At 49.5% G+C, this 24,794-nt stretch overlaps 1 protein-coding gene across 1 annotated transcript; it reads left to right on the forward strand.

Annotated features, from left to right (window-relative positions):
- Nucleotides 1-2,272: 2,272 nt before the first annotated feature.
- On the forward strand, nt 2,273-22,889 carry LOC149369551 (uncharacterized). Its single transcript, XM_089574573.1, has 3 exons — nt 2,273-2,430; nt 17,349-19,227; nt 22,552-22,889. Exons 1-3 carry the CDS (start codon nt 2,412-2,414, stop codon nt 22,844-22,846), a joined length of 2,193 nt encoding a protein of 730 aa, XP_089430699.1. The 5' UTR covers nt 2,273-2,411; the 3' UTR covers nt 22,847-22,889.
- The last annotated feature ends 1,905 nt before the right edge of the window (nt 22,890-24,794 follow it).

The raw sequence follows: 24,794 nt of genomic DNA on the forward strand, positions 1-24,794 counted from the left end.
CGAAGATTCGCTATCGGCTTTAAAAAGAGCACGGCCGACAGCGGCGGGCATTCTGTTCGACGACCGCCGAGCAAGCTTGTTGCTACGCCGCCGCCGAGTGATTCAGTTCTTTGCGGGTGCAAGTCAGCCCAAATAAAGAGTTTCGTTTCGAAGACGTTCTCGCTGGTTTCCTGTTCGCCGTAAAGAGTATCTGATCTCGCTTTGGCGAGCGCGGCTTCGGCCGCTTATCTGATTTTTTCAGCAGCGTCCGCTCCGGCGGACGCAGTTGTTGCTGCGACGCGCGTCTTTTCTTGCCTTTTTCTCTTTCCTCTGATCTCTTACCGCTCCTCTATCTGCACGTTGGCAGCGGTGTTGGCTTGGCTAGAGCCAGTAGCAGGCCCGTGCAATTTCCTTTTCATCCTTCTCTCAGTCACAACAACAACAACAACAACTGTTCGCCGTACTGCAGTCACCACTACGTGACAATATCGTCTCGGTGAAAGTGGAGGTCACAGCACAAGAGCTGGGCCGGCTTGCACGAAACAAATAAGACCGGCTTATTTCCAGTCTAATCTTATTCGCGGTCTAAAAGCTCTCTCGGTTTTGAAGAAAGGAAAGGCGCGTAGATGGTTCACTTTGTCGGTGAGTGCCTCAAATGCGCACGAACGCCGACTAAAACATTGAGTTACCGAACTTTCAGTCGGAGTTCGTGGTGCATTTGAGGTGTCCACTGACAAAATGAACCAGCTATGCGCCTTTCCTTTCTTCAAAACCGAGAGAGCTTCTAGACCGCGAATAAGATTAGATTGGAAATAAGCCGGTCTTATTTGTTTCGTGCAAGCCGGCCCTGGAAATGTTGTTGTTAGTGGCTATTCATTGGTAATAAGAAAATAAAATATGAAGGAATAGATGTTGCTAGCCGCGCCATCTTCCATCGAAGCCTGAAGCACCTGAGCTGCTGCTAGCGAGAATAAAAAGAGACGGATAGGACAGAGAGGATGAAAGAAAGGGGGGAGCGATAGACGAAAGGATACGGGTAGGGCGGCAATATACGCTATGTACAAATACAGGGAATACAAATTCAGTCCCCATCCACCCTGCCACAGTGCCAGGTGGCAGTTAACGACTGATCACCAGAGTTCGCTCACCGCGGTCAGCGCTAACGAATATGGCTATCCCACATCTCTCTCTCATCACCCCGTACCTATAAGTATTATTTAGACGGCCACTGACCCAGGGTGCCAGTTATGCGCACTTGCTTTCCTTAAAACGATCGGAGCGTAAAACGTTCTCGATGCCAACGCCAGTGAACACAATGAACGCAGACGGCCTATGCCTTCAGCACCGCGTTTCTGGCACAACGTTGTCAATGCCTGCAGCCCACATCTCTCTCTCATTCCCCACGCAAATATAAGTTACGCGATTCAGGCGTCCACTGACCCAGGGAGCCAGTTATCCGCACTTCCTTTCCTTAAAATGGCACGCCGTTGACAATGCCAACGCATGCAGGGCACACCTGTCACTACCGCCACGTAGCTTAAAGCACGATTGAGGTGTCCACTGTTTCGAGAGGGCAGTTATGCGCGTTTCCTTTGCTATTCAAGCTCCCGCTCTATTGGTTTCGCAGCTTAAAGCGCGACTAAGGTGTTCACTGCTGGTTACAGCCAAGGAGGTTATAGGTTACAACCGGCAATGGCGACGGCGACGCCGGAAAAACGCAGAAACGGGCGCCAAAGAGCTGCGCTCTAAAGAACTCCGCAGTCGTCTTTGGGGACCACGTCTATGTTTTGGCAGGCCCATGTGATGTGGTATAGAGTAGGTTTTTCGTCGCACCAGGGACATTTGTCCGCGTATATCGTAGGGTGCATTTTGTTTAGTATATGTAGGTTTGGGAAAGAGCCTGTTTGTAATTGTCTCCAAGTGACAGCTTCCTCTCTGCTGAGAGATGTGTGCGGTGGGGGATATCGCATTCTTCTGCCTCTATAGTTTTGTAGTATGGCCGAGTTCCCTAGGTGCTGGCGCTAGTTCCGCGAAGCGCGGCTACGGCCGCTTATCTCTTTTTACAGCCAGCTTCCGCTTCGGTGGACGCGGTTGTTGCTGCGACACGTGTCTTTTCTTTCCTTTTTCTCTTTCCTCTCATCTTTTAACTCTTCTCTATCTGTACGTGGCAGCGGCGGTGGCTCGGCTGGAGCCAGTTGGCAGGCCCGTGCAATTTCCTTTTCATCCTTCTCTCAGTCGCAACAACAACAAATATTCCGCCGAGAAGCCGGTCAGAACAGCGACGAGAGCGTCACCGCTCGGCGGTACAGGGAAGGGCGACATACGTGGCATCTGCGTTAGCAAACTGAAAAAGTAATCTAGCAACATTGGCGTCAAGTTGGTCTTCGAGTTTCGAGCTTCGAAGGCGAGACTCCCAAGCTTCCTCATTAGGAATGTTTACTGCAGGCCCAGGTGAGTAGGGTCATTGCCAGATTATGTGGTTTAGCAGCAGTAGTAGTAGTAGTAATAATAGTAGTAGTAGTAGTAGTAGTAGTAGTAGTAGTAGTAGTAGTAGTAGTAGTAGTAGTAGTAGTAGTAGTAGTAGTAGTAGGTAGTAGTAGTAGTAGTAGTAGTGTCCCTCTCTGGGCGCATTGTTTACGTCGGTCGTGTTCTCTGCCGCCTATGCTACGGAGGTATAGCTAATGTGGTGGTGGTGGTGGTGGTTGAAACATTTATTGCCAAGCAATGCAGAGGGGGCAAACCCTGCCTCCCCTTACGTGGCACGAGGCAACCCTTAGGGGGTTGTCCTTAAAGGGCAAAGGACAGTCCTTGGAGGGCTCTCCACTTCAAGGCGTCGGTAATTATCCGGCGCTGGTCAGCAGCAGCGGAGCTGGCCAGGGGAGTCTCCCAGTATGACTCCGCCGTGGTTGGGGATGGAGGGTGTGGGAAGGTGGGGCATGTGAGAAGGATATTAATGAAGTCTCCCGGTTTCCCGCAGAGCCTACAGGAGGAAATGTGTTAATGAGGACGAGGTGTTGGAGGGCATTGATGATGACTGTGTCATGCTTGGCCTCGAGGTCCGAGGCGGGCTGCTTGCAGAATGGCATCGCGAAGCACAGCGCCAATCACGGTCTGAAGGTTGAGGTCGCCACGGAGACGAAGGATGATCTTATGATCGTCGATAGGTAGCTTGGGGTGGCGTAGCGAAGACAGTTGGGGCGGCCGGAGCAGGCGTCCGGCCGAGGCTTAAGGCAGATTCGGAGTAATGGTGGGAGGAGAGTTGCGACTTGAGCATCGTTTGTCGTGCGCTGATTGCCAGCCGTTGGTAGAGGTCAGTTCGAAGGTGATATGTCTTCTCCCTCTACTACAATGGGTTCCATGCCGCCTTCGAGGCACCGACGCGCCGGTGGTCCGTGCGCGAAGCTGCGTCTCTAGCGGCGTTCGGTATCGGTGGCTGCTGCGTCGCGAGGCTTAGCCTCTTAGCGCCGCGCTGTGAGGAAAAGATATGGACTTGTCTCTTGATGTGGTAGTCCAAACCGGGAAAAGTTGGTATTGGCAGGTTCCTGACGAGAAGCGGAGGCTGATGATACTAGTTTCAGACGGCTGGGATGAGTTAACCCGGTCGTAAAGGATAAAGTTTGCGGAGCGCATGTGCAGCGCGTCTGCTCACACAGCCTCCGAACGCTGAATCAGTTGCCCGCCTGGAGTCTTCTCAGGCTTGTTTCTCAGGCCGTTTCTTTGTGTGTTCAGATTATGCTGAATAAAGATTATTATTATTATTATTATTATTGTTATTATTATTGTTCATTGTCCAGTTGTTTGTGCGGTGTGGCGTAGGATTGTCTACTGAGTCTGTAGTAATCGCAAATATCTCTGAAGGTGCTCAGCCGCTCCTCGGGGACAGGGTCGTCGAGCTGCTCTGCATTCGCCCGGTAGACGTCTCGAGCGAGCGCGTGTGGGGCTTCATTCCCCAATTCCCGGCGAGCGCAGCGTTCCGAACCCGTACGCCCGGACGTTTGATGCATTCGACGCGACAAATCGGCAAAGTAGCGACGCAAAACCCGAACACCTTTGGGGAGCTGCGCGAGGCTCATCTCAGCAATCAATACTTGCGGTTAAGCAATACACGTGCGGGTAGCCGCCTACTGACCTGCCTCCATATCAGTTACACAACCCAAGAGGAGAAGCGGGTATCCATGCCCGAGGCCTGGCGCTTCGCACTACAGTTTCGCCCCCTCCCCAATAACATGACAAAGGATGCCCATGATGGCCGCCGCCTCGCGCGAGCGGAGGCCATTTCCGAGCAGTATGGTGCTCGACCAGGGGTATTTTAGACGGACGCGGCCGGTCCACACCATGGAGGTTGGTACATGGCTGCCGTTGTCCACCAAAACAACCCAGTTCAGGGCCTCACCTTCCGTGCCCCCAACATTACATTCGCGGAGGAAGTTGCTATCGCACTTGCAGCTGCGGATCCCGCGTCCCGAGTCATTATCACCGACTCAAGGGGAGCTTGCCGCAATTTTGAACAGGGCCAAATTCCAGATCGTGCCTTCCAAATTTTACACAGATGTGAGTACCGGGATTTCCCAACCCGGCGCACCATCATCTGGGCCCCAGCACATGCGGGGATAGAGGGAAATAAGGTAGCGGACACTACCGCCCGCGCGCTTAACCACCGGGCATCGCCTTTCTCGCCGCCTGATCCGGCTACTGATTTTAATCCGGCTATTACTTTTCGGGAGATCTCTCTCCTGTATCAAAACGCTCACGGCCGATACCCACCACCGTGTAAAGGACTCAAGGAGGCAGAGGAGCGTTGGCTTCTTCGCCTCTACACCAACGCGGTACTGTGCCCGGCAGTGCTCAAACATTTCAATTCGGCCTTTTCGGGCGAGTGTCCACACTGTGGGGAAGTGTTTGCGGACACGTATCATATGGTGTGGGCATGCCCTGCCAATCCTGCTTTCCCACCCCACCCGAGAGGACAGGGAGGCTGCCCTGCTCGGCTGCTCAACTCTCTAGGACCAACGAGCCCTGGTGACAAGAGCCCGGGCCGCCGCGGAGGCCACAGGGGTCCCGGACTAGGGATCCCTCCTAGTTATTGTGAGGGCCGGGCCCTTCAGGCACGGTCCAAGCAATACCTCTCTTGTACATAGTATAAATAAATGTTTTACACCACCACCACCACCGCGTTATTTTGAAGTGTCGGCTGTGTGTCGGCTGTGCACGCAAGGGTCTTTGTAGAGCCTTTGTCAAAAAGTTGCAGCCCCGAAGATTGCTTCTGAGCGACGCCGTTTGGCTCGTTATGCATCACCGGCTTTGTGCTTCACCTGAAGGGGAAGGTCTTGTCCTGCCCCCGATGGCTATGACTTGCACTAATGCTACAGCGAGTGAGTAAAACCTTTATTGAACGAAAGAGTAGAGTGGCGATGTACAGACCATGCAGGTCTCGGACAACATAGGCCCATACGATGGCCTTGAGTGTCTCGGTCACCGCTGGCCTTTACTGAGAGCCACGCATCGGATGGGGAAGCAGTCAGCGTTGATGAGCTTTGCAGACCCAGATTATGTGGTCCAAAGTAGTTTTGTCTCCGCAGAACCGGCACTTCGGGCTAAAGAGTTGAGTAAATATGGCATGAGCGAGGAATGCAGAGAAGCGAAAGCAGCGGATGAGGAAAGAGCTTTGTGCATAGAACGCATGCAGAGACGACGCTGGTTCCGAGGCTGACGCAGCTGAGGACAGGGACTGGTCGAACTCGGCTCATGCATCTCCGCTTTTTAGTAGCTCCTTCCAGTGTCGCGTTCGCTACAGGCAAACAAAAGGTAGATGATACAGTGTTAGCAAAAAAACACCCAAAAGGGAGTAAATGGCTTCTCCTCTAACGCACACCCAAAAGGAGGTTTTTTTTACTCCATATGTATGCTGTTTTTTATTTACTCCCTTATATAAGATAGTTATTTTGGAGTATAAAGGGAGTTATTTTGGAGTGAAAAGGGGGTAAATTTTTTACTACCCACAGAGTTCGAGCCCAAAAATGGCGTAATATTTATTTATCCTCCTTCAGGCTTATTCTTACAGCAGTGACAGCGGCGGAAACGAGCAGTAGCTCTGCGGGCCGCCGGCAACCCAACTGGGGAAACTGCGCTGCCCTAATGTGACCGCGCGTCACGCATTCTTCCCGCCGTCTGCTAGCCCAGCGGCGGCGTACGCGGCAGGAGTCGTCTGCTTGTCGTCTCCTTTTGCTGTACGAGCTCGTTTGGTTGGCTATGTTCCTAGATAAAGGGATGTAACATTGTAATCAATAGTTGAAAACTGAAAAGGAGACGCTGGGTAGTTTTCTCGGTCAGGCACCACGCTATATTTGACCCAAAACCAGAGCAGAAAAGATGAAAATACACCTGATGGTAGTTTGGAATGGCAGTGTTTGCTTTCATATTCACTTCATTAAGGCTTGGATTTTAAACATGGCTGAAGAAAAATGTAGCCTCATGAGCTAAATCGAGAGCTCAGCGTTGACACTATGTTCTACCACAGTTCCATGTTCATGCAAAAGATAATCTGCTGCAACACATTGCGAGACCCACAATGAAAAAAGCCTCTGAGAATTAGGCCTAAGCGGGAGCTGTAACGGGGTGGCGACACAAACAAAGGAAAGTCAGGTATCGTTAGAGCACTGGAGGCTTCACAGGAGCAATTCAATTATGTAACGTACTGTAGCGGAAAACGGCGACAAGTCGATATCTTGTATCGCGGCTGGCGCCCGTGAAGGAGCAGAAGCCAGCAGAGATCCAGCGACGATGGTAACCAAGCGGTAATCACTCACCGCCATTATCCGACAACTGACCAGAAGCAGACGAGACGCTAGGTGGCGGGGCGGATTGCAAAAAAATGGTGTTTTTTTACTCCATATCGGCACTGCTGGAGTATTTGGCACAATTAACTCCCTTTTCAGACTGGAGTAAATGCTGGTAAATCCTCATTTTTACTCCATTATTCCCTCATGGGAGTAAAATGGAGGACAGTCCACCTTTTTACTCCCCACTCATGGAGTAAATGTTTTCACAAATAGAGTAAAAAGGGTGGCCGCCATCATTTTTACTCCCTTCTGGGTATATTGTGCAGAAGGCGCCGATATTAAGGCGAAAGCCTTTAATGCCCCATACTGTCGTTAGCAGACGCGTCGGCAGCCGTGTCGGCAGATTTGCCCGCCTTTCGGCGTCACTGCCTAAAAAGAGACTGCGCCGAGGGTGAGAATTGAACCAGGGCCTTTGGCAACTGAAGCGGAGATGCTACCACTCCGTCACGAAGGCTCAAGGTTGGAGCATGAATAAAGGCGCATCTAGTGAATGCATGGGTTTCATAAGTAAAATGAAAAGAATAAAGTGAAGAAAAAAATAAAAAATAAAAATAAGAAAATAAACAAAAATAAAAACAAAATGAAAAGAAGATATGAAAATAAAAATAAAACAATAATAATAAGAAAAGGAGCAAACAAAAAATAAAAAACAACAAAATATGAAAATAAAAAGTAAACAAAAACAAACTGCGCCAGGAAACGCTTTCGCCTTGCAGCACTTTAGAGAGCCAAAGTGCCCCCTGAATTTTTGGCTTGCTCCACGAGACAGGGCCATCAACGCCTAGATGGCAAGACGGGTAATCGTTCGACGAAAGGCCTCTTCGAGATAGCGGTTACAGTGGAAAGTTGCGGCAAGTGTTCCGGGCCACAACGTTGTCAGCGCTAACGCATATAGCCCACATCTGTCTCTCTCTCTCTCTCTCGCCAACTCACGTAAAATTGGTAAATTGGTTTTTGGGAAAAATAAATGGCGCAGTATCTCTCTTACATATCCCGGTGAACACCTGAACCGTGCCGTAAGGGAAGGGAGGAATGTGGGAATAAAAGAAGAAAAGAAGAAAGAACTGCCGTAGTGGAGGGCTCCGGAATAATTTGGACCACCTGTGGATCTCTAACGTGCACTGACATCGCACAGCACACGGGCGCCTTTTGCGTTCTGCCTCCAGCGGCCGCCGCGGTCGGGTTCAAACCTGGGCACTCCGGCTCGGTAGACGAGTGCCTTAACCACTGAGCCACCGCGGCGGGCGCCACGTACCTCAAAGCGCTAGGGTGCCTCGATGCGCGCGCCGCGCGCATCGAGGCACCCTACAAAGCGCGATTCGGAGTCCAGTGACCCCCCAGAGAGCCAGTTATGCGCACCTCCTTTCCTTAAGAATCATTGGAGTCTAAAACGTTGGCACCAACGCCAATGAACACAACGAACGCCGATGGGGCCTATGGCTTTAGTGCTGCGTTTATACCACAACGCTGTCAATGGCAGCGCACGCAGCGCAAATCTGCCACTAGCGCCACGTAGCTTAAAGCAGGAGTGAGGTGTCAATTGTCGCAGGGGGGCAGTTATGCGCCTTTGCTTTCAAAGGTGCCGCTCTTCATCGGTTTCATGGCTTAAAGGGACCCGGCGACGTAGATAAAGCATGTGGTCTTTATTATATTATTTGTATGTAGAGTTAGGGAAATTTTGACTCTTAAACACCCAAAGAGGTAACCAAATAGTAATATTGAATATCTGATCATGTCAAAATATGCTTGTTCGAGCCGATGCTGTCGCAAAGCTGCGGCCTTTTGCGGCAGCGTAAATGAGGCGCATCCAGTTTGGCGCTGCTTTTCTGATTGGCTGGGCGTCCAGTTCGAATATCGTTCCTTTATACTCACGAAAGGGATCCAAAATATTATATCTCTCAGTATTGTAAGCTTATCGCATGCCACAAAAACTCGAAGGAAGCAGCGAAAGCGAACAAAAAACTAAGAACAACGCTAGGGCCACACTTTCTATCCCGCTTCAGACTTTCGTAGAGGCGTGCGCAGTTGTTCAAACCGAAAGCGTTGGTTCAAACCGCACCAAAGAGACAGCGGAAAAGAAAGAACGGTGGACACACTTTGCCCAAAAATGGGGAGAGAAAGGCCGCACAGGAGACGGGAGGCGAGGTTGTGTTGAGGGAGAGGAGGGTTAGACAGCCTTTCAATACTACCAACAAGCAAGCATCGGGGAGCCTCGTTTGTTGAGTTCGTCACCCCTGCCACCTCTACGGCGCGTACACGCGGGTACGACGCCGTCAAAATGCGCCGCTGTGGGCTGCCCCGGCAAAGCAACAATCGCATGCAAGCCTCCGCTGCGTGTGTGTGTCAGGCGCGGTTCTCATTGGTAGCGCCCAATCTCAGTACTGGGTGAGGGAAATGGGCAAATGTAACGCGTTTTTGTCTAATTGTTATATTTTTAATTTTCAAAGTGAAATAACTTTACATGCTCCGATTTCAATAATGCTTTTCGTACTGGTGTCTGGGAGGCATGATGTATCCCTTTAATATTATTCGCCACTGAGGAGAGCATCGCGGTGCCCCTTTAAAGCGCGACTAAGGTGTCCACTGTCCGCCGCGGTGGCTCAGTGGTTATGGCACTGGGCTGCTGACCCGAATGACGGGGGTTCGATCCCGGCCGCGGCGATTGAATTTCGTTGGAGGCGAAATTCTAGAGGCCCGTGTACTGTGCGATATTAGTGCGGGTTAAAGAACCCCAGGTGGTCCACACTTCCGGAGCCTTTCACTACGGCGTCCCTCATACCCTGAATCACTCCGAGACGTTATACCCCAAAAAACCAAAAACCAACCAAACTAAGGTGTCCACTGTCGCAGCGGGCCAGTTGCGCGCCTTTTCTTTGCTTTCTAAGCTGCCGCTCTTCATCGGTTTCGTAGCTTAAAGCGCGGCTGAGGTGCCCACTATCCACAGGGGCCAATGGGCCAATTATGCGCCTTTCCTTTGCTCTATCGGAAGGTCAAATAGAGGTGAAATATCCAGACACGGTTACCTTGGCTTTACCTTGCTTCCGCGGCTGTGTATTTAATTTTATGCGAAGCATATTACTAGAGGTACACTACAGCCCTTCGCCGTGGTTACACGCCGTGCACACCACGTGGTACAGTGACGTCACACCACGTGACATACCACGTGACACATGACGTCACGACAGAGAAAGACGGGGGTCCACCTCGCGCCGTCGCTGTGGTTGCACGCCGAGCAGACCACGTGGTACAGTGACGTCACACCTCGTGACACATGACGTCACGACAGAGGAAGACGGGGGTTCACATCGCGCCGTCGCTGTGGTTGCACGCCGTGCAGACCACGTGGTACAGTGACGTCACACCACGTGACATACCACGTGACACATGACGTCACGACAGATCGCCGTCACGCGCTGGGAGAAGGAGAACGATGCCATCGCACAGACGCCGGAATGTCCTCGAGCGGCATTCCCGCGCATTTCGAACGCGCGTTCACACTCGGTGTAGGTGAAACGCTCGCTCCACCGGGCAGGCGGACGCGGCTTCCGTGGCAATCCAGGCGCTCAACCAACGCGCGTCTCGGGGTTAGTCGGCGTTCCGCTGTAGCCATGCCGTTGTCTTCCCCCACGACGAAGGCTTCTAGTGGTTGTATTAAAATGACCAAGTATTCAACCAATGAAAGCCATGTATTACCAAGCCTAGCCACCAATATGCTTCGCATCTGACTAGGCTTAACCTTAGCTAAGCCTCAGCCATTTTTTTTTTTTGACGCATAACTGAAGCGGAGGTCCTGTATCCGCTACAGTGCCACAATCTTAGCGCTCTCAATGCTTAAAGGTAGTAAGAACGCTGCCAACGGTGCCACGGCTGGCTTTTTACATGTGATCGTCTGGCTGGTGCGTGGAGACATTTCAGGCGTACTTGGACATTTAAACATTGGTTAAACTTGCAGTGCGCTCAATAACCTACAATGTACACCTGACCGAAATACAGTATGTGTAAACGTAAAAGCCAGGTTAGCAGGCAGCACTCATTGGATTTGTGCTGCGCTTGTGTGCTTTGCGTGGCTTCAGAGGACACGACTCTAGGTTAACAGTACTCTGCTTTATAGGTTGCGTTATTAAGTAAATTACTACTGCAACTTACCTGTCACCGTCTTCGGCGGTGTACATGCACAAAATGACAAAGTAAATGCATTGAACGCCTCTCAGCGTGGTCGGGAGGCTTGAAAATCGAGCGACAGTCTCAGCGGTTGCGCGACCGGTCGAAAAGTGCAAGTCGTCAGAACGGCCACGTATGCTATGCCTGATTTTCCAGCCGTCCGACTCCAAGCTGCAAACTTCCAAGGCAATGAATGTGCTTTTTGCCTGCATCCTGTTTCAATACCGAACAAGGGTCGACTTCACGCATGGTTTCAATGCTCCCTTGAAGTGTTTCGGCACGATAATTAGTGCAGGCTGGGTTGGTTGACTGTGCAATGGCTTCTGCACGTAAAAACAACAGAAAGGCGCACAGAAAACGTTGACGAAAGCTGGAATTTGATACGCACACGTCGCGGTTTCATGCCCGACCACTTGGTTTTTGATTCAGAATGCGGAAGACTGCGACGCGCCCACGGTGGTCACGCCATATTATATATTTGTGACTGCTGGTTTCATCATCCATTTCTCAGCAGCAATAGTTAACGCAATAAGCTACTGAGGCCTCGGATATCAGCTGTAAAGTAACATTCAGCGATGGTGAGGGCAGCCATGGTGTAGAGGTAGAGCATCCTCCTCACGGGCAAGACCGGGATTCGAATCCCGGTGCCACGCAATTGTCCACCGGGTTTAAAAAAGAAATCTACTCCGCGTACCGATGGAATTGCATAGCCAAGTCGGGGGTGCGACCTGATATCGGTGACCAGAACCGACAACGCACTCCCTCACCAGAACAGGATTTGGCCACCCTGGTGTAGTACTTGGGCGCAACCTGAGCTGTCATGCAGGCATTGCGGAATCATAGTGCAATGTGCAAATATTGGAAGATATCTACAACGACTGCACAGCTAGCATAGTCCTCCATAAAGTCAGCAATAAAATACCAATAAGGAAGTGTTTGAGGCAGGTAGACACGATATCGCCAATGCTATTCACCGCCTGCTTACAGGAGGTATTAAGAGGCCTGAATTGGGTACAATTGGTGATAACAGCTAACGGAGAATACCTAAGTAATCTGCGATTCGCTGATGACATTGCCCTGCTAAGTCACTCAGGACATGAACTGCAAAGCATGATCTATTAGTTTAGACAGGCAGAGCAGAACGGTGGGTCTAACAATTAACATGCAGAAAACCAAAGTAATGTTGAATGGTCTTGCAACGGAACAGCAGTTCTCAATTGGTAACGAGGCGCTGGAAGTAGTAAGGGACCATGTCTACTTAGGGCACATGGTGACCGCTGATCCGGATCATGAGAGCGAAATAACTAGAAGGATATGAAAGGGGCAGAGCGCATATGGCAGGTCACTCAGATCATGGATGGCAGTTTATCATTATCCTTCAAGAGAAAAGTAATGCCGCGAATCTTTGTAGCGGTCGTTTGTAGTGTTTGTTTGTTCATGCTTCAAGGCTACCGACACGCCACTTTATCGCTTCGTTTGTGACGCAAGACGCGCCTAGATTTATCTCTATTGATCGCATCCGGACAGAGCCGATTCTACTTTGTGCCAGAATGTTCTAGTAACTTCCCAAGCTTTATCTCGAAGATTCGCTATCAGCTTTAAAAAGAGCACGGCCGTCAGCGGCGGGCATTCTGTTCGGCGACCGCCGAGCACGCTTGTTGCTACGCCGCCGCCGAGTGATGCAGTTCTTTGCGGGCGCAAGTCAGCCCGAATAAAGAGTTTCCTTTCGAAGACATACTCGCTGCGTTCCCGTTCGCCAGACTTCAGTCAACACTACGTGACAGTATACAACAGCTGTATCCTACCGGTACTCACCTCTGGGGCAGAAACGTGGAGGCTAACAAAGAGGGTTCAGCTTAAGTCAAGGACAACGCAGCGAGCCATGGAAAGAAAAATGATAGGTGTAACGTTAAGAGATCGGAAGCGGGCGGAGTGGGTGAGAGCACTAACGCGGGTTAATGACATCCTAGTCGAAATCAAGAGGAAGAAATTGGCTTTGGCGGCGAATGTAATGCGAAGACAAGATAACTCTCGGTCCTTAAGGGTAACGAAGTGGATTCCAAGAAAAGGGAAGCGTTGCAGGGGCGACAGAAATTTAGGTGGGCGGGTGGGATTAAGAAATTTGCGGGGATAGGGCGGCCGCTGCTGGCAAATGGGACCAAGCAAAATCTAAAAGAGGGATTTTTTTCATCTTTAGCATACAATTCTCCCCTATAAACAAAAACAGATTGCGGAAATTTCGTCCCGATTCTTTCATTCGTTCCGAAGTTACACTGGTGTATTTTTATAGTACGCTGGGTCCTCATCACAGCACATGTGGCTACTTCGCTCCGCTCCTACTTGTTGGCGGGAATTATGTAAAGATGTCTGTGATTCTTATGCAGGGTGATATAACACTTCTTGCAGGCCCTCATGAATCCTTTCTGGCTATACTGGCACCACAGTTATTCTAATTTTCCCGGGAAGCTTTCTCTTTTTCAAAGAAGCATCAGACACGACTGGGCCACAGTGTCTGCGCACCGTTGGTTGCTGCATGTCAAGGCGTAGGTAAGGGCGAGTAAATTCATACCAAAGCAAAAATAGTCAGCGGTTCGTCTCTAGCAACTTGGTTGACTGTTCTGGCGTTCGCAATTACAAAGTTGAGCTTTCATGTCTGCAGCCACCCCCCCCCCCTTTGTCCCTAATGCCGATGTAGTAGCAGTTGATGGCTTCATTCGAAAGATCGACGCCTACTATACCACTGTTGTAAAAGTAAAGGAGTTTTGGCTTACAGAAGTCTCGTTCTTCGCGCGCGCTAGGCAACCGCCGCTTTACAAAACATGCGGGCTCAGTGCTGGTATAATTTCAGGCCATAGTGACTACGTTGTTGTCCTCAGATCAATAAAAGCCCGTAAACTACACTATTGAAGCAAGAACCATTTTTTCCTGCCTGCTTCTATTCCGTTGCTTTCTTTGGGCCGAGCAGACGCTTCCAAAACCCGTATTAGCAAACGGTTCATGTAGCACAAAATTCCTCCAGGCAGAGCGTTACAAGAATTTCTTCAGTGTAAATAAATTGCCGAAAGACGAAACGGTAGCTAAGCGTTGAAATCATCTCAGGCAAAGACAGGACAACACGCGCTTCCAAAAGCTTCTTTTCCGAACTCAAGGACTTTCCACAGTAGCTGTGAAATGACTAACAGTAACCTTATACTCCGAAGAACATCCACTTCTTATAACCAAAACATAATTATAACCAACTAAATTCACGCCATCGTCATATTCAGGATGGCTAGCGACAAGTACAGCAGTCTCTGGGGCATCGCTGAGCAGAGAAAGTGGTGCTTTTTTTCCGGAAAATTGGAAGACACCATAAGATCTCTGAGCGGGAATAAATAGGCGCCCTTGTGCACACAGGAAGGCCCAGCGTTCTATACAAAGTGCAGCAGCATATAGTTCATCATAGCAAAAAAAAAAAGCCAACGGCGCAGGACATTCGAAGCATTCATTGTTCACTTTCGTCTTTCGTGCTGCTCTGTACTTGAAACTAGCATAATATGTTCGTCAAAGTGGTCGCGAGAAAATTGTAAGGCAGCGACCGCCGGTGCAGGTCGTGGGAAACAAACATCCTGCAGTTCCACCATGGAAAGATGACATACTGAGGAGAGTAAACGCGCCTTCTTAGTTAAGGGGCGTCGGCCGATCCCCTGCTGACAAAAGCAAGACCTACTTGAAAAGAAAAATTCAAGCTTTGATGTTGAAATCATAACAAAATTAAAAGTACTTTTAACAGTACGCTGGTTGCTAATCGGCTAATTGGAGAGATATGAGAGAGGTATTTGTCCTGCAGTGGATGTAGTCGGGCTGATGACGATGATGACACTTTGCTAGTGGGTACAGAAATTACTAAATCCATAAACAATGGTTTAGACGCAGCGAAATAGATCTAAAAAGATCACTACACTGATGGAGGAGAGAAGTCATTCATTAACATTCCTTGATACAAATGAGAACTCGTTTCTTTCATTATTAGCATGAAAAAAATCCAGCTTTGAATTAAACCGTATAGCACAGAATGCTCTCTTTCTCTCGCCCTCTCGTGTGAGTGTAAAAAAGAACCATAAATTTACTATAATATACACAGAGCTATCCGAGGTTCGAACACTATCCGCGGAAGGTACAGCCGTTCTCATAGAGGACTTTTGAAACGAGGTTTCTGATGCGTGGCTTTAAGCATGCAGGAATCATGGAACGGGGCTATCACTGCCGGGGCTTTTGTGACGAGGACCTAACTGCTCGAGGCTTTTGAGACTGGTTTTTGCACTCGGAACAGTCGTACAGCGTGGACGCCTTGACCGAGCCGTGAGGAAATTGATGAAGGTTGGAGTTAAAGAAAAACAAAGATGTGCCATGATTCCGGATTAATTAAGTCTGAATTACATAGATTAATTGTGTCAAAATTGTGATGTAAGCGTTAATTAATTGCAAATTAATTATAGAGTAACATGCATAAACTGTGGTTTAAGGTGAATTATCTTATTCAATTGTCAGCCGCGACGTCACAATCGCCCTAGAGGCAAAGAGGAGCAACTAGAGGCAAAGAGGAGCAACTAGATACAAAGAGGAGCAACTAGCGGCAAAGAGGAGCAACTAGATACAAAGAGGAGCAACTGGATACAAAGAGGAGCAACTGGATACAAAGAGGAGGCGTCCGTGCTTTCAAAATTACTGTAATGCGGTTTCCGCAGTGCCCTCTAACGTTTTATGTCTTTGAAGCATATTGGTTGCGTTTGTTGGCTGGCAGAAACATTGTAACGTACAAAGCATATTGGCCCACCTTCTGTAAGTGCAGTCATTCCCAGACGTAATTTGTGAACTACTTCTCTGGAACGAGGCACAGTGAACACAAGTGGTAGGGAATGCAGAAAAACGCATTAGGAGCGTAGCGGCACTATACCAGGTCTCCCAGCTAAATGTAACCAAGCTTTTAAAAAACGCGGTATGCCCTAGCCATCTGACACCAAATGAGGGTTGTTTAGAGTCGCGTGACCTAGTCTGCAGTATTTTTTTCGTTCTTCAAGGTTGACTAATTAGTCAAGCTTAATTAACTAACTTTTTAATTATTGACTTGAGGAACAAAGTGTAAATGGAAAAGTTGTAGATCGCTTTGAGAAACAGCTTACTGACACATTTGAAGCAAAGTAATACTTATGTAAAGTAGTTTTTTTTACCGGCCTTTAACCATAATCCGCACAATAAGAAAAAGCTTCCACATGACAACTGTGCCACTTCAACGTCCCAAGACGGGCCTTAAAGAATAAAATTCGTTTTTTCTGAAGTCCTCTCCTCAATGAGACTTTGGGTGCACATTGGGGCAGAGAAGTAAGCGAGCAGCTGGTCACGTGATAACTTTCTTTGAAGGCCAATAAATGAAGCTACGTAAATCATAACTTGACAGAAACAGCACTACTAGCGGTTTTTCGAGGCGATCTAAAACTTTTTCCTTTACACTTTCTTCCTGATGTCAATAATTAAAAAGTTAGCTAATTAAACTTAGCTGATGAATTAACTTTGAAGAGCGGAAAAAACACTCAAGACTAGGCCAAGCGACTATGAACAACCCTCAATTTATTTCACTAGACTAGGACACTTCGCATTTTTTAAATGTTTGGTTACATTTAGCTGGGACACCCGGTATATTAGGAAGCCGCACAGCCCCCGCCAGTTAGTGGTGAGGTGCCCGCTACCTCGTCACTTTCCTGCACTTCAGATTGGGAGAAAAATTAAGCTGCGTTTGGTTCATTCGATAGGTTTCAGCTCGTCGAGACGAGGCGTTTGGCCAACAGTGTAAAAAGGCAGTTTTATTTCTTTAGTGACTTTAGGCAACGTCTGCCTTCCTTACAGTTTAAAGAGTGGCTATTTGGTACGACGTCTCGTGACACGCTTTGCGCATCCGAACGAACGTTTGCTTTGATCACAGACAATGCACAGATAATTGGGAGCCAAACGAAACGATTATCTGCCAGCCGGAACGAGAACAGCCTAATGGTAAAATTATATTACAACGGAAAGAAATTTTCCCGTCTGAGCTCTCGTTTCAAACTGTAAACTGCTTTTGAAAAACGATGCTCCCCATAGAGCATTAGTAGACAAGAGCGTTTTGTAAGAAACGATAAAGTTTTTTTTTTTAATTGCACTGTGTGTGCACGTCTACCATCGTCTAAAATGTTCTTGTTAGCCGCCAAACGTTCATTATGAGACCATAGTTGATACTTCTCTTATCAATGACCGACATTTTTTTTAACTCTCTCGCGTACAAGGTGCAATGAGAAGTGATAAGCGAATTGTCACATTTTTGGCGACGTCATTAACAAGATTTACTCCTCGCAGGCGGCCGGGATAGCAACGTAAACCCCGGAGAGGACGCACTGTTGTCTTCTTGTCCAGCGGCTCCATCGTACGCACTCACGAGTTCCTTAGCAAGCCTCGAGGGCACCACAGGCACCTTCACGGGACAACCTCTTGACCACACAATACCCTGCACCGGGACCAAGAAAAAAGCCTGTCAGATCATCCACCGCTTGTCCAGGTGGAACGAAGTACTGTTTCAGGCCAAGTTGGAACTATGGGAACAGCCAGGAACACGTGCCGAGTTGACGCTGGCGAGCATGAACTGCCCGTACGTCACAAACCGTAAGCAGGAAACGCTGCACAGGGTAGCCACGCTCGTGCACTTCCTTGTCAAAAAGCACCACTGTGTGACAGGCCTTGATGTCAGCACCGGAAGACTCCAGTTGTGCGACGCCCTCTTGTGCGACGCCATTCGTGGCAATGAGCACATCGAGAGCCTCAAACTTCGAGAGCCTGAAACCATGTGCGGGCCAGAAACTGACAGGTATTTCTCGGTAATCCCGTCCTTGAAAAACTTGAAACACTTCGAATTTGAGAGCGATGGAGAATTCAAAGAACATCTTTTGAAAGCGCTTTCAGCACTCATGCTGACGACACGGACGCTAAAGTCGCTCCATATTGCCCATATCAGGGTGGCACGCATGGACTCAACAAGATTTTTAATGGCGCTTGCTACATATCCGTATTTGAAGCACCTTTCACTGAACTACACCGTCTTAACATCTGCTTCTTTTGAATGCTGCGACGCATTCGCTCAGTACCTTGAGAACAGCACCACGTTGACGACACTGAGCCTCGTAAAATGCGATTTTGAATCCCCTTCCTCGAAGGTGATTCTGCTAGGGCTTTGTGCAAATAGAAGCATCCTCAAACTAAAAATGGAACTAGTTGCGGCTGACAAAGAAGCTACTGAACTCATGGCCGCCATTTTCGCCCAAAACACCACGCTGCGAACCATTTCCATTTCCCCCAGCTACTACGTGTCTCCCTTTGCACTGGGCAACTACTGTGACAGCTGGCTTCCAGCTTTGACAGAAAATGAGACATTGGAAGACCTCACTCTCCCGTTTAAAATTTGGCCTTCTAGGGAGTGGAAGCTGTTCTTTCATGTGCTGTCGACGAAGCGCAGCCTTAAACAGGTCACCATTGGTTGGCAGCACACGGAAGATCCTGACTTCCAAGAAGTCTGCAGAGCCCTGCATGGAAGCGAAGCAGAAGAGAAGGTTGTCTTCGCACCTAACCTCGTTCCTTTCTTCTTCGATGGCGAAATCTTCAGCCTCCTTCACTGCAAGAGCGTCGTCGACATTTGGGCCCCCTTGTGCCATTCCATTAGTGCCATTCCGAGGCTGATGCACGAGCTCACCCCGTTGAGGAACGTGACGTCACTAACGCTCGAAATCAAAACATGCGCGTCCCACAAAGATCTCTCTACTGCCATCGCCTCCTACATCGGAGCAACGACCACGCTCAAGAAGCTGCGCCTCAACTGTTTCCACGGTTGTTTGGGTGACACGAAGATGAGCTGGACAACCATATTCGAGTCGCTGTCCAGAAACAAGAGCATCCAAGTACTGGACGTAAGCATGACACTCCTTGAGACAGAAGAAATCGAATACCTCGGCGATGTTGTCAGATGCAGCGGCAACATCCGAAGGCTGTATGTGTGGGTGAGAGAAGAGGAGTTGGACGCTTTCCTGAGGCGCTTGTCGAGAGACATTTCCAACAACTACACCCTGGTACACCTTCAACTTCCCGAGTACACAAACCGGAACGCGTTCGCTGTCTGCGACACGGTGCGGCGTAACAGCAGTCTGGTGACACGTGCTCGTAGGTTCCAGGAGGGAGCTGAACTTGAAAGGTGCGTATAAGGGAATCAAAGAGCATGCAACTTCTATCCGTAGGGCAAATGACAGAAGGAGTTCACGAACGTGTATTCCTTTCTCTTTTCCGGTCTTGCAAATAGTCTCAAGAACAAAAATTCGTGCATACTGCCGCGAAACGTTTCAAGGCGAAAGCCTTCAATGCCTCATCATTTTAAGCAGGAGTTGTAGACAGAAATGTCATGCTTCTCAATTGATCGAAACGGTCACAGCGCGCGAATTTCAAGCGGGGCTAGTAACCATGCAACGAATTAAAGGGATGGTACAGTGATGCTCCAAGTAAGTGGGACTGCGTTTAGTTAATTAGTTAAGTAATCAATTAGCCTGATTAACCTTTCTAGACAGACCAAATAAATAAAAGCGAGTAGGAAATCGGTCGAGTTAGGGAATTGAACCAGGGTCTCCGGAATGCAAGACGAGCACGCTAACCACTCCGCCCTGCCAGCTCCATGGTTTGGAATGAACAAAGGCGCGTCTAGTGAATTTGGTGTCTTCGTTCCCTCCTATCTTGCTCCCTTTCCCTTCGGCGAAGTTAAGGTCCACCGAGATATGCGAGACAGATACATTTCCTTTCCTCAAAAACCAATTTACCGACGAGCAAGGTGTAGAACCGAACGGGCGATGGCGTTCTGTGGACTCCCTGGCAGCGTTGCAAGACGCTGCCGCGTTCCACTCTTGGAGGCGAAGCTTAACATCTTAACCCAACATCAGTGACACAAGCAGCAACACCGCGCTTAAGGCTTTCGCCTCACTGCAATTTAGGTCAACAAAGTGCCCCCCACCCCCCTGAATTTTTTTGTTTGCTCTTTGTTATGACTTGTTACCGGCAGCACGAGGTCGGAGCACTCCAAATTGCGTGGGTGCGGACTAGTGAGAGATTCATGTGAAATTCAAAGCAAGAAAATAAAGCGCACGGACAACGAAGATAAAAGATAAAGCAGGAGTTCTAGCTAACTTACAATAAACGCTCTATTTGGAGCCCAATTATTGGTTTTTTGAAGGAAGGAAATGGCGCAATGACTGTCTCACTGCTTAGTGGACACCTCAAATGCGCCGTGTGGGAAGGGAGGAAGAAAGATATCAAAGAATGAGGGGTCCTCTCCTTTCAGGGGGGGTTCGCGCCCCAGGGTATCGCCCGACAAGCGACACACCACAAGCATCAGACAACACCGTTTATTACGGGCTAAAAACGGAACAACACTAAACTGTGCAGAAAACAAATGCACACACACCGCGGTGCAGGCGAAGTGCAGCGCTCGCACTAGAGTTAGAACACAGTATCCTCCTAGCACCTCGACGCTACACTGAGGCAAAACAACATGCAGTCCGCTTCAGCAAACTGCACGACGGCAGTCGCCCAACAAGGCTACACAAATGACATAGCGGCGGTTTGTCGCAGCCACTGAAGCCAGGTACTGCTCTTGGTCAGATGTTTAGGGAAGCCCTCAAAGTGGAGTAGATTTGTAACAGTGGAGTAATTACTCACTGACGTCCACCCAAGCGCAGCCATTCCACTACAAAGGACATCTATACAGCTTTCTCAGAAACTTCGTAGTTAACAAAAAAGAAAAATTAGTTAAGTACGAAGTTTCTGATAAAGCTGTATAGCTGTCCTTTGTAGTCGTATGGCTGCGCTCGGGTGGGTGCCAGTGAGTAATTACTCCTTTAATACAGACAGCGCTGTCACGCTGCCGACAGCCTTCGGTGGAGGAGCCGCGAAGGATGCAGCTCCCGCCGAACGTAAACTATCAACGTCTCGCCGGCGGCCGCTCCCAGGAACCAAGAAGTAGATGACCTCCCCTGTACTGCTGTGCGCTGCTCGCTGGGCCTTTATTTAGCCGCTGGCCATATCGCACGCACGTTCACCGCGCTGGCGGCAGAGAAGAACCTACCGGACATGCGCGGTGGTGTTGCACTTGGATACGCCCGACAGCACCCGGAAGACGCCGGATAACGTGCTCGGCTCGCGCAGACTGTTGCGCGGATCTACGGGGCGCTGTGGGTCCCTCAAAAAAAAAAGATTCCCCCACACACAGACACGAGCACGCACGGAGAGAGCACATGTTCGCGCAGTACGCGCTTTCAGCTCCGCGTCAGTTCACTTTTCTATTCTGTGCGATCATCCTTCAACCTAAGCAGAAAAGAATAGAGATTGAGTAAGCTGTCCTCTAGCGCGATCTCTTATTACTCTCATTTAGGCATATTCGCGCTTAGAGATTTGCGTTCACGCCACCCGTGACGATGTACAACGGTTTTTTGAGAAACGACAGGCGCAATAGCATCTCTCAGTGTTCTCGTGAAAGCCAGGAAAGATAATCACTGACCTAGCTAAGGCTTTATTCAAACCCGGGAATCCTCGCGGAGGAATTCGTAGCCTCAGGTGGAGTCAGTGGACGCTCGGCCTTACCAGGGCAGGACACGAAGGTGGAGATAGGGGGCTCAAATTTCCTTCAGTCGGCCTTCAATCGTCATTAACGTCTGGCAAACGTTAACAAACATTACCATGCGTCTGCGTAGAAAACCAAAAACGCTTCCGATGCCAAGTGTCAAGGTTTGTTTTTTTTTTTCCTATTCTGCATACCTGTTCGCGCGCCGTTTTAAAGAAGCCAAAAGAAAGCGCGTGCGACAAGTACGTAAGAAGGGAGAGACACACGACCGCGTTGTCCTGTTCCACGCGCCGTTTTCTTTCGGTATGCAGTACCAATGCAGTACCAACTAAGCCGACACCGTGCTCTTGGGATGCAACCACGGTTCTTCCTCAGTCCGTATCCGCCGCAGCCGCGAATTGCTTACGACAACACAGTGGCATGGCGTCACGGGGCGCGGCGTCTGCACGCCAAATATTCGGCTCGCTATGTGACTCTGGGTAGACATGCGAGAGAAGCCAACAGCCACAGAAACCAAGGGGCACAGGGTATTTTTAATTTATTTATTTATTTTGTGGTGTTGATCCATTTATAATATTACTGAATATGTTATCGCTTAAAGCTAATTGATTAGAAAAGCAGAAGAAAAAACAACCACATGCCGCCGGTGGGATCCGAACCCACGACCTCCGAATTACGCGTCCGGTGCTCTACCACTGAGCTACGGCGACGGCTGTCAAACCTTCTGCTTTATGGGGTATTTATGTTTACAAATAACCTAACCTTGGGAGTGTTCACCAGCGCCACCCACGTTCTTAAGCGGCGGACGTAGCACGTCCTGAGTTACCGCTGATGTGACGTAGCATGCGTTTGAGGGAGGCTCAGAAGCGTCGCTTTTCTTCATCGTATGTAGCACTATACCTCATCGGTCCGCAGGCACACTGCCGGAGCTCTGGAACGGGTGTATCTGCATCATGCGCTACTGGAAGAGTTCGCCGACCAGGAGTCCATCTCCGTGGCGGAAGCAGGGGCAGTGCTTAGGGCTGCACTCAGGACCTTCGAGGACATGCACTCCTTCATGCGGGTGGCGGGCGTCGTTAGCGCCAGCGTCCACTGCCACCCCAGGAGGGACGGACGCGCGCAGCTGGACGATCTCAACGAAGACTGCTGGAGGGCTCTTAGGCGCTTCCTCATGCTGGACGATGTGATCACGCGCGTGGCGCACGCCTGAGTGGCGTTACTAGTGCCGTTTCAGTAAATCTTCAGATGCCCCTTTCCAGTCGTTCGTAGTATAGTTTGCGGTTGTTTTTTTTTTTGTCTTCCCAGTATGAACGGTTTTGGCGCTGCAGTTATGTCCAGGGTACCCTTTGTTTATATTTCAACACCTGGCTTGTGCAGGCTGGGCACATGATGTGCGCGTCCAGTGCGTAATCACGAGATTAGCGGGGACTAGCATTCAGAGCACGCAGTGCTGCTCGCCAGCATCGCTCAGATTGTCTCTCAGCATCCGTTTTGTTTCCACCACCGCTACAAATTCTTGCCGCTCCCACTATTAGAGCGTAAACTTTTCTTGGTTCGTTCCTCACCGCGCACATTGCAAGGAAGACGATAAAGCGCCAGCCGCGCATCTTCGTCACCGCTGATCCCCGCGCACGAGTCTTCCGCCTGTGCCCGAAGTGCCTTGGTTGCTCAGTGTGCTTGGGGTCTATCCACCATCAGGAAATAGTCTTTTCAAATAGAATGTTATTTACAGTGTCTTAGCTCTTCGTAGCTCGTTCCTGAGTTGTAACGGCTTCGGCCTCGGAGCCGTCCGCAGAGCAGACCTCTGCATCGCTCCAAGACGCTGCGCGCCAGTAGCCGACTGACAGGAGCGCCGCGGTAGCTCCCTGGGCGAACATGGCAACGCGCCAGGACGCTGCTGCGGCTGGCTGCCGCAGTGTATGTATCATAAATCCGGTGAAATTGTACAGAACTAACATGAGGCGCAAGGCACCGCTTGTGACATTACACGCACACGAACATCGGAGGGGAGCCTAGTAGTTTAGGCCAGATTACTGTAAAAACTATTTGCTACATCACCGCGGCTAACTCAGCTAACAAGCCTAGCTTTATAGCCGCCATACTTTCCAGCAGTATCCCAATGGTGCGTCATGTATGCAAGCAGCCCTCAATTACCAGTATCATGCATTTCCAGCCTTATCCACCATATTATCGTAAGAAGCCCGTTTCGAGCACCATCAGCAATCGTTCACGCTCCCACCTATTGTTTCGACCGAGTCCGTCAAGGATTACAGCATATGTCAGTTGTTCGAACAGGGGGTGTTCACGTGACGTAACGGGCGCCATTTTGTAATCCAGAGCTTAGCTTAAGCACGGCAGAGCGGAGCAGGCAGCGATAAGCGTGCTAGACATGCGCGGCGGCCTTTCGCAGTGCTCCATGAATGCAACAGAAGAGCGGCCTTTGTGACATCGGTAAATACTGCCCATAACGAGGTGTAACCATTCCATGAATGAATATCTACCTAGCGATAGAGAACTCTTCTCATGAGTTGGGCACTGAGGGTTACAGAACGATAGCGAGACTGTTTACATAGCTGCTTATGGAAGGCCTCTCCATGTTGCTTGCTTGACACAAGATGCTACCGGCACTCTGCTTAGTCTTTATATTGCCTGCAGCAACAAAAGGGTTACTTTCACTGTGCGATATCATTACAATACGTGCCTATCGGCTTGCTCGCAAATGCTTGGAGAGGCCAGGATCCTAGGATATCTGCACGGATGCGCTTAGCATGGGCCCCCGCTTTGGACGGGAAAATTGGAAAATTGATTTTTTAATAGTATATAATTGAATTGCGCAACAACTTAGACAGGACACAGAAAGAAACACATACAACAGTTCACGAGCGCTCGTGAACTGTTGTATGTGTTTCTTTCTGTGTCCTGTCTAAGTTGTTGCGCAATTCACTTATATACTATGCAGAACCAACTAGCCCGACAACACGCTCTTCTGATTTTTTAAGAAAGGAAATGGCGCACTGTCTCGCACATCTCGGCAGACACCTGAACCACGCCGTAAGGGAAGGGAGGAATGTAGGAATGAAAGAAGAAAGACGTGCCGTAGTGCAGGGCTCTGGAACAAATTCGACCAACCGGGGATCTCTAACGTGCACTGACATCGC

The sequence above is a fragment of the Amblyomma mixtum genome, chromosome 1, assembly GCF_055824585.1.
Source record: "Amblyomma mixtum isolate Tamu chromosome 1, ASM5582458v1, whole genome shotgun sequence".
Lineage (NCBI taxonomy): Eukaryota > Metazoa > Arthropoda > Arachnida > Ixodida > Ixodidae > Amblyomma > Amblyomma mixtum.